Genomic DNA, 14,787 nt, shown 5'->3' on the forward strand with positions numbered 1-14,787 from the left:
ATGTGCGTAAATTGTCAGTATTTTGGTGCATTGAAATTAAACTTTTTAAATTGTTTTTACTCTATTTGACAAATTGAGTAAAAAAAAAAAAATAAAAAAAAAAATAAAAAAAACGAATTAAAGTACAATTTACCCTAATCATGACACTATACAATCGCGATCCTGAAATTGGAAACGGAGGGTGGCCCCAGAGAAAAAATTTTACAGATGGAGGTTCTACACCACCTCAGTCCCTTTATTTAATAGGCCCGTGGCAGGATTTTTGATGTGGAGGTGCGTTTTGTGAGCTTAGTGGACATAAGAAGGTGTACATAAGACCCACGTGGGGTTGGGTAAACCCCTCGGGCGCTCCGACAAATTAAAGATAAAATCGTTGCTACTACTACGATTTTAATGTTTTTAAATGATTGTGATGTCAACTGATTTGATTTGTCAAAATATGTTGTTATAACTGATAAATCGTTATCGAATCTTTCTAGTGTAAAAACTTCTCTTATTTATTTTAATTTCTTTATGAACAATTGCTTTTTATCTTTTTTATCGTTATCGTTGAAGTATAAACGGGCTCTTTTTCTATCTTCATTTCTGGCAAAAAAATGTTTTCAATTTGTATTCAATCATATAGTGATTTTTTAAATGACATGAAGTCAAGAATGAATGAGGCCTCTCAAAGCCTATCTTATTTTTGTCGGTATGCACCACTGACCAGGGTTGCCATTTGGCCTTTTTGACGGCCAGATTCCTCAAATCCATAACGTTTAAAAATTCACGGCCAAACTCTGGCCGAATTTTGTGAAAAGTTTACATTTTTTCAATATAGGCCTAATGAAACGTAGGCTTGTTTTGGACATGTTGTTAATTTTGTACAAAAAATTTGATTCTAATCGTGTACTTGTACATTGAACGTTCGTAGTCGTATTCGCACTAAACACTTATGTTTATGTCCCCCCCCCCCTCCTTTGGCCGAGTTGACGTAAGAGAGTTTATTAGCAGTTACATTTAATAATTTAAATTGTTCGGATGAAATATGTATTTTTTAGACGTTTATCCTCGTTTAGAACTTTATGAAGACAGTTTATTGCAAATTTGTACCATATAGGGCCTATTTTGTTTCTTTCTATATGTTCCAGCCTAGTTTCTATCTCTTTTGGTTGAGAATTGAATAAAATATAATATAATTATTGTAGTGTAGGCGCAGTGTTCTTTATGTGAAGTGCCATATAAATGCTCGATGTGATCATTCGGGTCCAATGGCAATTCCAATTTCAAGCAGGTGTTGCTGAGACTTCTTCGAATTTACTCTGAATTTAGGCTGTATAGGCCTATGAGAATCATAAGAAGATAGTTCTGATAGCGACATTGATTTTATTGCTTTAATAATAACGGCAACAATAACATTCAGAATTTAGAAAGTTTTAGATAAAAAGTATTTATTAAAGTTTTCATAGGTTTGTTTTAACACCGGTTTGTGTTACCTTACTAATGTAACTTTCTAATTAAAGAGAGCCACAGATTTGTCTTTGAAGATTCGATAACAGGCCCTTAAAATCAAATTTAGATCGATCTTATTAATGTGACTTTAAATAGGCCTACATGCTAGCATCAAATTATAAACATAGGCCTATTAATATATGATGTAGCTGGCCATTTTATTATGGTGTTTAATTATAAAAACAAAAACATTGTTCTGTGTATTGGCCTATCATTTTAATTTCTTCAATTTCAAACAAATGACAGTTGATTTTCGTGTAATTTTTGTATTTTAAATGAATATTATGTACCCACATTGTCTTCTAATCGGATTAAAATCTGGCCGAATTTTGGCCTATAAAAAAAAGTTTGGGCGAATTTGGCCGTGAGATGGCGTGTGTTTAGTCGTGAAGTGAAGCCTGTCCGATCGACTACAACTCTAACAATAACATTGTAATCTTTTATCATCGTACGGTATGTTTAGTTGATTGTAGCACCATGGTATGGAGTAAGGTAGTGAGTAGAAAGACCTGGACATAGATAACTGTCAAGAGAATTTTCGTTAGTTTAAGTCTTTCCTAGACCTAGGCCCCAGAGAGGCCAGGCTAGGCTAGCCTAGTAGTAGTAGTAGTAGTAGTAGTACTGTATTAGATTAGTAGTAGGTAGGCCTAGTCCCGCCGCTTGTGTGTCAAGAACTCGCCGCGTACAAACTCATCTTTTCTCTCTCTATAGGTTTCGCTAGAAAGAATTATTTTTATTATTGTGATTGCAGTTTCCGGCTATCTAGAGGTGCCATAATCATACATTTTTCCCCCACCTCAACCATGGTGGGGCCGACTCAGACTGAGGTGGATAGACCTGGGTCTTTATTTCTGTGAAAGTTCCTCTAGGCCTACCTAGACCCCCCTTCCCCCATCTATTTCGAATTCCTGAATTCGCCACGCCCACGGCCCCCATAATTATGTTAAAGTCCTGGCCTGGTAGGGTGGGGGACGTATTCGCTTCAAAACAACAACAAAGGGATTTATTGCTTTCCCTGCCCTCTTCCCAATCAGATCAGTATTAATGGGCTTATTTTATGAATTCTCGATTTTAGATATTTTTGACGCCTACAGGTACCTCATCCATGAAGTAAAGCGCTTGTAATCATTTGTTCATATTCACAATTTCCATTAATTCATATTATATAATATTTATAATATATAACATTTACATTTATGGTGAAAATTTAGTATTTTCAATGCCCATTAATATTATAGGCATTTTTCATTGTGCGCTATAGATACCTTATTTACTTTACATTTAAATTTAATAATGTTTTATTTCCTTGTGCTATAATTTTACATAGTATGTTGAATTGCTGTGAAAATCAGAAACACCACTATGTATATGTCCAATTTGTAGGGAATGATTTACTCCAACCTCAACTTATTTACAATTTTTAAAATTTAATCATATATAATGAACGTTAACCGTAGTATAGTTTTTATTAGATTGATTTAATTTTGTATAGATCAGTTTCCTTAATATATCAAAGTTGATATATTCATCATTAGGCCTATCAAAAATTTTGATAGCCTACAGAACATTGGAAAATAAAAACACTGAATAATGTTGGCTTTTAAGTCCAGTGGCAGATTCAGGGCCTGGGGAAGCTGGCCCAGGCCCTCTGCTAAATAAAAAAAAATTAAAAAATTATATTCAAATTTTAAGTCTTAATGTAGCATTCCGGCTGCCTAGGGGTGCTATAATTAAAAATTTTCTTACCTCAGCCCTGACCATATCGACCCTCCCTCTCTGAAACTCCCTCCCTGGCCTCTTTGTTTCCTGGACTGTCACCGAAAAAAAAATGTTTAATACTCAGTTAATATTGTATCTTGAAAGTCTATTAAGGCCTCAAAATGTCAAGAATGTCTGAGAGGGAGGGGGCTCTGCCCACTCGACCTCAGAAGGGATGTCATTTTGGTCACTTTTCACAAATTTCACCCACCCAAAAAAAATCCTGCATATGGGCCTGATATCCTCTGTGCAATTAAAAAACTTCACAGTATGGGAAAGTTTATACACCTCTAGGCACCTACCTAGGCCCAAGGAGGTATACCTCCTTGCTAGGCCTGATCATTTTATTTTAAATGAGCACCTTTAGTTTATTAGAACTTCCCCTGAATGAGGTTATAAGGCCACAGAAGAAAGTTATAAATGAAAAATTAAGAATAATACTGCCACGTAAATTCAACTTAACAGGAGCCCAAGTTGGAAGAACCCATTTCCGGGAGATTCGTTGAATGACAATAGGGGCGCGCTATATATTCTATGAGGAAAAAGTGTAGGTACCAAACGAAGGGCCACACCCACCTCAGGCCCACCATGATTGTGGTTGAGGTGATGACACCTTTAGAAGCCCGGAAATTGCAAAGTCAGACTGCAAAAAATAATCGGCAACCAAAGTTTATGCTCAAGTAAAACAAAAAGATTTGTTTTTAACTGAATTTACGGGAGATAAGTGAATTTCTGGGAGATTTTTGCTGTTTGCAGGAGTGCTTGAGACAATATGGATTTTTGGGAGAATGTGACTCCTGGGAGTTCCAGGAGACTTGGGACCCCTGACTTATTTTGAATATATTTTGTATTAATTAAGTAATTTATTATTATTTAATAATTTAAGTTATTTGTTTTAACTGAAAATTTGAATGATTTAAAATTTGTCTTGCAATGGACATATTTATAGTAGAGTAGAGTATTTGTAGAGTTTTACGATTCAAAGTTCAAATTTTTTTTTTTTCTTGATATTCTTTTTTTGTGTTGCGGTATATCTATGGTCCTTTTGTCAACTACTCAATTGGTTTAATTTGAATTCTGTGTTAGTGATAATCAGTATTATCCAAATAGCACTATTGATTCAAGATAGGGAATCTGTGTAGTGGTTAAACTCATCCAACATTTCTCCATGTTCAGGGCAATAAATTGGATCCATTTAGAGAGTGCGTACAGTACGTAATACACCAGTAAATTGAATTTATTTGAACTATAGTGTTTGAATAAAAATTGTTGTTATATAATACTGTACATAAGTTTTTTTGCACAGATTGCTACAATCAGTGACTGAAAGGAACCGAAAATGGCATCCACTGTGAATACGGGTAATGCTGCACTCATAGTAAGAGATATCCACAAGCACTATGGCTCAGGGAAGAATAAATTATCAGTGTTGGATGGTCTTAACATGACAGTACATCAAGGCAGTATGTAAGTTGTAAAATAAGTTGAATACAGTATTATTACATACAGCTGTCAATGTCCCATGCGTGCATGCATACAACACATGATAACTGTTAGGCCAAGTAAATAAAAAAACAGATAAACCAATGGCGGATCTAGGAATTAGAGGTGGCCCAGGGTGACTTTTACCAGGGTCCAGGAATTTAAGGTAGGAATACAGGTAGCCCAAGAGTGTGACTTTCAACAGAGTCTAGACCATCTAAGCCACAGCATAGATGGAGCTGAGGTAATAATGGCTGTGGCACATCTAGGCCTACAGGAAATTGTTGGAAATGGTACTGTAAATTTGCTTCCAATTTTCAAAAATTTGAGGGAGTGAGGGCTGGACCTTGAATCTGAACCTGCATACACATCACATAATACATTTTTTTTGGCCAAGTAATCAATATTATATTTTACATTGTATTAATTTCACTTTTATGTTTGGCTTAGATATGGATTACTGGGAGCAAGTGGCTGTGGGAAGACAACGTTATTACGATGCTGCCTCGGAAGATTACGATTTGAAAGTGGTAACATCCTCATCTGCGGAAAGCCTCCTTTGACCAGAGGTCATGGGGTACCTGGCCCGATGGTGGGGTACATGCCTCAGGTAGAGAATACAATTAATATATAAATAAAGATTTGGATTAAAGGCCCTAACAAATGTTTAGATTCCTAAACTCGTAGTTACCAAACTTCTTGCATCATGCGGGACAGTCCCATGTTTCAAGGTGATGCGTGACAGCGAATTATCATGAATTCAGGGAAAAATGTATTTAAAATTAGATGAAATTGGTTTTATTGAAAATATAAAAAAGATCATGCAGTAGCTTGAGTCATTTTGTTATCTCGTTCGAGAATCAATTCACCTAGAAAATCTCTCATTCCTGACCAAAACAACCTAGCCAACCACGCACTTAGTAGAATCTAGTAGTAGTCACGTGGCGTCTTACTCGTTCATTGTCACAACCAATCGTTAGAACCCAGACCCCCACCAAGTTTCGCCCCTGGACCCCATAGGCCCTGGCAGACCTCCCCCCAACCACCCAACTGGTGTAGTCACGCATTTCAAATCTCTCAGGTTGGTAACTATGCTAAACTACAAACAATTAGAAATTTAAATTGGTAATGTGAATTGCCTGATATTCCAGTTGTGTGGAAATGGGACTCTCAGACTTGAAAATGTAGATGCCTAGGTAGCAGTGTTCCCCTCTTGAATCTGCCCCAAGTTGAAGTAAATCACATAGTTAGGTAATTATTGTCTATACTATTACATGCGATGGGTTTGACTCAGATTTAGCTGACTCGGAATTCTTTGCATTGAAGATATTATTAATTACCAAGCATTAATTGAACAACAAACTTTCTTTCTACTATAAACAGGAGACTGCCCTCTATAGTGAATTTACTATCAATGAAACTTTGACCTACTTTGGAACATTGTGTAAGATGAGTAAAGAAAGTCTACACACTCGCAAACAATTCCTGCTAGAGCTACTTCATCTACCAGAACCAAAAAGTCTGATTTCAAATTTAAGGTCGGTAAAACATGGCAATTTAATGAGATTACTACACATTTTGAAGTTTGACAACAATTTAGATTCGTGAGGTCATTCAATAACTTATTTCATTGAATTTTAATTTTCAAATTCTTGCTTTATTTAATCAGTTTTATTATTGTTGTTTTTGGGTAGTGGTGGACAAAAGAGAAGAGTTTCATTTGCGGTTGCTTTGCTTCACTCACCGGAGCTGCTGATACTTGATGAACCAACTGTAGGAGTCGACCCTATGTTAAGGATGAGGTAATATTATAATAATGACAACAGTATTAATACTTTCATGACCATAATTATGCTTATCACCTTATGACCCCAGTCATTGAATGAAATGCCATATGTACATACCATAATACTGCAGCAGTAATCAGTGCATTGGTTTTTAAACCTACCAGGTACCTCCTTATTGCTCAAAGGTGTAGAGAGTGAGAACTGTATTACATAACACAAGTGGAATGCACAGTGAGAGTTTGAACCTCATTGTGCGAGAGACTGAATCGAGCTTGATTGCATAGTACATGAGAGCTGTTATTTTACATATTAATAATGTGCCTATCTGCTGTATAATCTTTTAAAATACATATTTCTTTGTAGAATTTGGGAGCACCTTATAAACCTAACCAGGGAAGGCAAAGCAACTGTTATCATCACAACACATTATATTGAGGAAGCTAGACAAGCTGACTGTGTAAGTTGTGGTGTTTTTTTTTTTTCGTTTTTTTTTTTTTTTTTTTTTTTTTAAACTTCCCTGTAGTGTACGTTCTTTGTTATCTGCTTCTCCTTACCTGCTTCATTTTGTCTGCTATTTTTTTCTGTTCCTCTTCTTTCCTGCTTCCTTTTCCTGTTTCTCCCTCCTGGTTTTCCTTCCTGTTACTCGTCTCCTGTTTCTCCGTTTTGTTTTTTTCTCCTGTTTCTCTTTCCTTGCTTCTCCTTTCCTGCTACTCTTTTCTTTTCTGTTCTTGCCTTTTCTTCTTGACTTCTTTTCTCTTTTCCTGCTTCTCTTTTCCATGCTTATTTTTTCCTGTATATCTTCCCTCCATCTTCCCCTGATTATCTTTCCTTGATTATCGTACCATGCTTCTCTTGTCCTGTCTCTTGTTTTGGTTCCCTGCTTGTCTGTCTCTTACCTACTTTTTTCTTGCTTCTATTTCATTGCTTCTTTTTCCCTTTTTTCTTTTTACCTGTTTCTACTATTAATTTCTGTATTGTTTTTCAAATATAACTTTGTAATTTGTAAACATTTTAATAAAGACTTGTTTGTTATTTCTTTCAGGTGGGATTAATGAGAAGTGGTAAACTATTATCAGAATCTCCTCCCCAAGATCTTATGTCTTATCATCAAATGCAGGCAAGAAGAATACAGAAAAAAATTTCATTCAGTTTGAATTTGCCAAATTTGAAATCCAAAATAGCATTGAAAAATTGTTCAACTTAGATAAATTTCGACTTACAAATGGTTAATTAATGTAAACACAACAACTTTGCATGTAAAATACAAACAGCTTAGAAATTATTTGAGTTAGACAAAGTCCACTTTAGGCAAGATTAACTGTATATTCAACGTAAGTTTCATAACCATCAAATAACCCTAATGTGATTAATTACAATTACTAAAGTATAGAATCAAAATTCTCATTCCAATTTACTATATTAGTAATGTTTAATTACTTTGATTATCTTGTTTTAATTATTATTTCTGCAGACACTAGAGGGAGTGTTTTTAAAATTATGCATGAAGGAGAGTACTAGTAACGAAGAGGTAAGAGAATGGTTACAGAACATTTACAGTATGTCTATTTTGTGGTTGATGTTTCCCACCCTTCAAAAATAATAGAATCATCCATCCCAGTACACTGTACAAATGTGTTTCAAAATCACATAATCTTCCTCATTCCCTCTTTGCCCTGAAACCAGATACTCGCAGTTCTGTAAAGCAATACAGTATACTTGTTTTGTTTAACAAGGTATTTAGGAGTCTATCTCAAACAATGAAGTAGAAATCAGGTACAAGGTTAACATTAATGATTATCATTATTATAGGTGGCAACATTTTCCAGTCATCATACATCAATGAACGTTCAAGGTGATGGAGAATTACATTTTGATGAAATGATAAAAGAAAATACAACAGACACATCCAGGCTTATCCCTGATGATTCAAAACCAACAGGTATGATTCAATAATAATAATAATAATATATTGATAATAAGAATGACAATGACTTATTAAGAACAATATTTTTGTAAACAGTAATGTAACAATATGCAATGAAACATATTTTATTGTAATAATAATTAAATTATCTTGTATTACTAGTATCATTCAAGCAGTCCTGCTCAAAACTGGAATTTCTACCAAGTTCAAGCAACATCGCAGCTATGATGTTTAAGAGCTTCATTCGACTCATCCGTAACCCGGGGTAAATATTTGGGAGCTTACGATTGCACAACGACAGTAGGACGTAGAACGTAATGACGTCACATAAAGTCACCTGCGCATGCGAGAACGTTAAATTCTCCTTGTCGCGTGGATTCTAGGATGCAATTTGGCTAAGTCTACATATGCAGAGAATGTATGATGCTTGGTAGGAGGTCACACATGAGTGATTCTGTTCTTGCGTCGAAAGCTACCAAATATCTCCATTTTTAAATGCCTCATAATTAATAATAGTGTAGTTTTATATAGCGCACATATCCATCTAATGTAAGATGCTCAGGGCGCTTGATATGTGGACTAGGAACTCGATCAATGACTTTCTTCACCCCTAAGGGTCCCTTCATGTCTGTGCTACCCAGTAACCAGGTACCAGCAACTCTCGTCGTCCACCACAGGGGCTGTCTGTTCCAGTACACCGGGGTATCCCCCTACTAGTCTCGAAGGATGTACTGGGTTCTTTATAGTGCACACGAGCCATTGTATACACTGGACCTACGGTTTATAGTCCTTATCCAAGAAGACTTGTTCTACCACCAGAACCATAGGCGAGCGTGCCGTTCGAACCAGCGCCGATATTATGGCTATAGCTTGCAGCGCCCCTGCTAACCGCTCGGCCATTCGACTCGACACTTAAGTTAACGATTTTCTTTAATCTCTAATATTAAAGCTAACCATGTAATAAAATACCCAAATTAAGCAATTTAATTGTTTTTATTTTTGAGTTTATATTTGATTTAGTTGGCAGTATATTTAACAGTGTGATATTTACCCTTTCTACAGGTCAATAGTTTTCAGCTTTCTGATACCTGTGGTTGAAGTGTGTTTGTTTTGTTTGTGCATCGGTAATCCCCCAGCAGGGCTTCACATGGCAGTTGTCAACTTGGATACATCACCTCTCAACTACAGCCAGCGGTTTCTATGGCATCTTGACAATAAGACCATTATACAGGTTAGTTAAAGTTCCTACGAAGAATATTACTGGTGCCATCAGAATTTGTACAAGTGAGTAACATGAAACCATTGGGAAGCTTTTGAGAGGTATAGGATTGCAATCACCATTATAATCAATATCATCGTCACCATCGCCACTAACGTGATACATCGTCATTGCTGTATTTCTGAAATGTTGATGAAACTTGTTTTTGTCTTTTCAACAATTTTTAGCATCCATATGATAACTTCACTAGTGCCTTTGAAGATGCAAGAAATGGAAAATATTGGGGTACAATATACATGGCACCTACATATAGTACAGACTTGGTCAAACGGTAAGTTTAGATGGTATATTAAGCCATTGGTCCCATGTAAGTAACAGCACATGTGCATAAAAAGGGACTTGGTATGCTATTCAAAAAGAAGCGGGGATTGTTTCTCGATGTAAGGTCGTTTAATTGTTACACTGCAGGCACTGTGGCTCCTTCCTAATCAAAATTCTGTTGATTTCAACAAAGGCCATAATATATAGATTTACTTTTTATTTTTCTTACCATTTATACCATTTAAAATGACTGAAAAAATTAATTAATACATAAATGAAAATTTATTTTAAAACATTGTCATAATTTTGCACTTACAGATTTTTGGAAGGAACAAAAGTTGATAATGAAACTATAGAGGGCAGTACAATACATGTTCAACTTGATTTAACCAGTAAGTATTAATAATGTGAACATTTTATACATTTATATTTTTGGCATTGCCAGATATAATATGCTAGTATTATATCTGTTTGTCTACTTATATCATATCATTTATTTCACCAGTAACACAACAAAATATGTATGGCTCTCCTGGCAGCTTTTACAGTACAAAATTGCATAATACATTTGAATTCATTAAAATATATATAAATATATCACCTCTTTTAACAATTTTATTTAAAAATGTAAAAGTTACTAAAGTTATTTACATATTTACAGCACATAAAATACATAAATAATACATATTTTATTCATACAGGTAAGTGTCTCATTCATAGATCAACAATATTCTGAAGTGAGTGATTTCTTCTGCATTGCAGTTTTTTTTTGCTTCGTTAAACAAGAAGTAGATAAATATGCAGTAATAGGGTATCATTACATTCAAAATGTTGTCTTCAAAGTCAATAAGATTTGATGATGTCATAACTACTGATGCTTTTTACTCTTGCAGATCAACAAATTGCTCTTTCACTAGAACAAACACTATCTTTAGCCTACCAGGTAGGTCTACGAATTGCTCTTTTCTCAGCCTAAATGAATGAATTTACTCATATGGCTTCAGACTTAAGGTAGCAGTTGGATGATATGAGTAGAAACATTTGAGATGTTGGTGTTGAAGGAAGGTGTGGGCCACAGGATACACCTCAAAATAATTTTGGCAGTTTCAATGATTTTTGTAATTTTTTTTAAATTTTTTTTTTGTATAGCAATTTATTACAGACCTGCTGAGTAGTATAAAAGTGCCGAAAATTAATCCAGAAATTGCACAGCTCCCTCTACAGGTGAGGTCTGCAGTAGTACATACACATTTTAATACCTTGCTAATTAAGCATTACTGTATTTTACCACAATATTATGTTCCATATTAATAGGCAATTCATTTTCCACTTCTGTTTTTTTCAGTTTGGTAGTCCAATTTACGGAACTCAAGACTCTGATTTTACAGATTTCATGGCTCCGGGGGTCATTCTAAGGTAAAATCCTATGTAATATTTTTTATAACTTAATAATTCGCGTAATTTATTACGTAATTCACTGTATTAATGTTTTAGCAGTCTGTTTATTGACTTGCCAATTGTGGATGGAAGTGATGGTTATAAACTAAATATACAAGGCTTAAGGGGTGGAGCTGTTCTTAGCCGTGAGAAAAAATCTTACTCTCTGAAAGGATGTGAACACACAACCTTCAGATTAGGAGGCAATTATTAACCACTAAGCTACAACAACGGTTGTATGTTTATATTTAATAATGAGTTGGTTTACTCTGTTGTTTGTCATCTCACTAGAGGTGGAATGTTAAAATTAAAAACAATTGTACAAAATGTTTGAGTGGTAAACTCATGATGAGAGTGATCTTCACTCCCATGATTTCTTTCAAACCCTGGTCTCCCTCATGTCATGTAGCAAAATGCCTGAAAATCTTTGTATCATTGAAGGTTTTTTTTTTATTCCAGTGTTGAATCAAATTGCAGAGAGGACAAATGAAACCACTGAATTAAAAAATCCAATAATATTATTTTTTTTGTTTTTTTGTTTATAGTATAATATTCTTCTTAGCCGTGGCACTAACTAGTCTAACATTCGTAATGGATCGCAAGGAAGGCTTATTGGAAAGAACATGGGTAGCAGGTGATGATTATTCTTTTTCATCTTCGATTCAAATTGAATAGTTTATTAGTGGGTCATCATAGTGTTTGATGGTAGTGGTGAGGGGGTTGGTGATGGTGGTATGATAATGGTGTAGGTGGTGGTGGTAATGGTAGTGGTGAGGTGGTTGGTGATGGTGGTATGATGATAGTGTAGGTGGTGGTGGTAATGGTAGTGGTGGTAATGGTAGTGGTGAGGGTGTTGGTGGTATGATGATGGTGTAGGTGGTGATGGTTGTATGATGATGGTGTAGGTGGTCTTGATAATGGTAGTGGTGAGGTTGTTGGTGATTGTGGTATGATGATGGTGTAGGTGGTGGTGATAATGGTAGTGGTGATGATGATGATGATGACACTAGAGATGATGCTTGTGGTAGTGATTCTGATGGTGGTATTGGTAATGATGGTGATAGGGATGAAGAATGTTATCAGGATAAGGAAAATTATAATGATAATATGGAGGTTGATGATGATGATAGTAGTAATAATAATATGCGCTAAGTTGGGCTTAAGGGGAATATCTTTTGTGTTATTTTCCCCTTAACATCGTTTTTTTAATTGTTCTCTAATTTCTCCATTGTCTAAGTTCCCCTTAAGGTGGGTTTTAGTAACGTAATAGTAATAACAGTAATAATAACAATAGCAATATAAAGATAAATAAATAGATGATAATTGTTTTGTAATGTGAGCTCCATTTTGATGGGATCACTCCTAAAGAGGTCGTAAGTCAAGTGTCTTTTTTCAGGGGCCAGTGCAACTGAAGTGATGGTGGCGCATGTCGCGGTTCAGTTTGTCATCATGTCAGTGCAGACTACTGTTGTCCTCATCTTCATACTTCTCGTCTTTGATGTAAGTGTCTGTGATGAATTACAAATAATGCTTTTTTAAAGCAATGGAGGGAAGTTGCTCCTTGACGTTTAAAATGCTCACAATCCCATGTTTTTTAAGGATCAATCCATTCTTTGGGAGGAGGTTTTTCATAATATATATATTTTGTCAGAACAAAATGTGCTACAAGATAGAATTATACCTAGATTGGAATACAGTGAAGTGATTCACACCATTTACCATGGCAGTAAATTTCTTATAATTTACATGATTATTGTTGTATTATCAATATAGTTATTAATTACTGTTATTTATATTATGGAGACATTATTCATACAAGCCTTCAACTTGCTACACCTTGTGCTGTTTTTTGGGCATTCTTTGAATATATATTATTTTTGTTTATTGTTATTTATTTATTTATTTGAATTAAGAAATAATATTTATTATTTTTCGTTCTAATTTTGGAAGCATTTCTGTCAGTTAAACCTTGGTTTGATTTCTCAGGTGCCAAATGAGGGCTCACTATTTTTAGTGATTTTACTCACCTTGTTGCAAGGCCTGATTGGGATGGCTTTTGGTCTGATGGTCTCTAGTGTCTGCGACAGTGAAATCTCTGCCATGCAGTTTTCTCTGGGATCTTTTTACCCTCTCATTCTTCTTAGTGGTTAGTATTATAATATTATTGGTGATTTTTAAGAATATTATATTATCACCACCTCAGGTTAAGAGGTTGAACCCAGTGGCGGTGCCAGGGCAGTCAGACCATAAAAAATTTAATAAAATATATAAAAAGGCCCACACCAAGCCAACACATATCTGTCACAGTCTGAGGGTGCCATTTCCGGCCATCCAGAGCTATTCTCTAAAAAAATTTTTATTTAGGAGCTTAACCCCCTTTCAACCCTTTCCCACAGCTCGGGCCTACGAGCTCAATTCCCCCTGTCGGACAGCTTGACCCTACCCCTAGAAAATATATCCTAGAGCCGCCACTGGTTGAAGCACAACCATAGCTCCAACCATTTTGGTTGTTAAATCAATTACTTATCTTGTTTTTTTATCGTCCATCCTCGTTGGTCTTATCAACGTATTATTGCTCTTGTTATTGTTGTTATTAAAAATGTGTTCAGTTATTTTTATATTCCATTTACAGGTATCATTTGGCCATTAGAGGGCATTCCATATCCACTGCGTTACTTTAGCCAAATTATGCCTCAGACATATGCTATAGAATGCTTACGGAGTGTTTTAGGACGAGGTAAGATTTATGCTCTTCCTTTCGAATTCCCTATCAACATAAAACACTCCATTATTTAATAAATTTAATAACAATGGTAATAAATAGTAAATGTGACAAAATGTGTCAAATTAGGTTTCAGATTTGGAGATAAATATAAACATTCAGCTATACATCCCTAAAGTTTTAGGTTTATGTTTATGTTTTGTTCTGCAACAAGCTTTAGGTCTTTATGATCAGTTTTTGTCCATTTCAACACCACTTCTCAAATGTTTACATAGAGCCTTTGCTGCTGCAACACCAAACCAACTCGTTCAGGTCAGGTCACTCCCATAGTCCACGGATTAACAGATGCTGGGTGGGTCACTATCAAAAAATTTGGTTAAAAAAATATTTAACAAATAAATTATGTTTTTTGTTTTGTAGGTTGGAGCCTCAATTTCTTTGATGTATACATGGGCTTTGTAACCAGCTTTGCTTGGGCCTTTGTTCTTCTTAGTTTATCAGCTTTGATGATTCATCTGCGGAGATAACAATAATAATTAATGATTTTTAAAATTGGGAAACACCGTGATTAAAGTGTAGGCTTTTAGCCAATAAGTAACGAGTGAGGCTTTTTTGCGTACATACCTTTGCTGTATATAGCAAGGCT

General features: G+C 35.3%; 1 protein-coding gene across 4 annotated transcripts; it reads left to right on the plus strand.

Annotated features, from left to right (window-relative positions):
• Positions 1-1,869: 1,869 nt before the first annotated feature.
• LOC117123523 (ABC transporter G family member 20-like) lies at positions 1,870-14,771 on the plus strand. Of its 4 annotated transcripts, none has more exons than XM_033269476.1 (21): positions 1,870-1,944; positions 4,556-4,716; positions 5,182-5,341; positions 6,115-6,269; positions 6,426-6,533; positions 6,882-6,975; positions 7,561-7,635; positions 7,990-8,046; positions 8,328-8,457; positions 8,605-8,707; positions 9,505-9,673; positions 9,889-9,992; positions 10,301-10,374; positions 10,876-10,925; positions 11,132-11,206; positions 11,328-11,398; positions 11,965-12,053; positions 12,816-12,919; positions 13,406-13,565; positions 14,052-14,156; positions 14,562-14,771. In XM_033269476.1, exons 2-21 carry the CDS (start codon positions 4,589-4,591, stop codon positions 14,666-14,668), a joined length of 2,118 nt encoding a protein of 705 aa, XP_033125367.1. In that variant the 5' UTR covers positions 1,870-1,944; positions 4,556-4,588; the 3' UTR covers positions 14,669-14,771. The 4 variants fall into 4 exon arrangements, with proteins under 4 accessions (XP_033125367.1, XP_033125368.1, XP_033125369.1 ...); XM_033269477.1 differs by having other exon boundaries at positions 1,895-1,986; XM_033269478.1 differs by having other exon boundaries at positions 1,926-1,983.
• The last annotated feature ends 16 nt before the right edge of the window (positions 14,772-14,787 follow it).

This window comes from Anneissia japonica, unplaced genomic scaffold, assembly GCF_011630105.1.
Source record: "Anneissia japonica isolate Jap-2015-1 unplaced genomic scaffold, ASM1163010v1 scaffold287717_len1600092_cov198, whole genome shotgun sequence".
Classification (NCBI taxonomy): Eukaryota; Metazoa; Echinodermata; class Crinoidea; order Comatulida; family Comatulidae; genus Anneissia; species Anneissia japonica.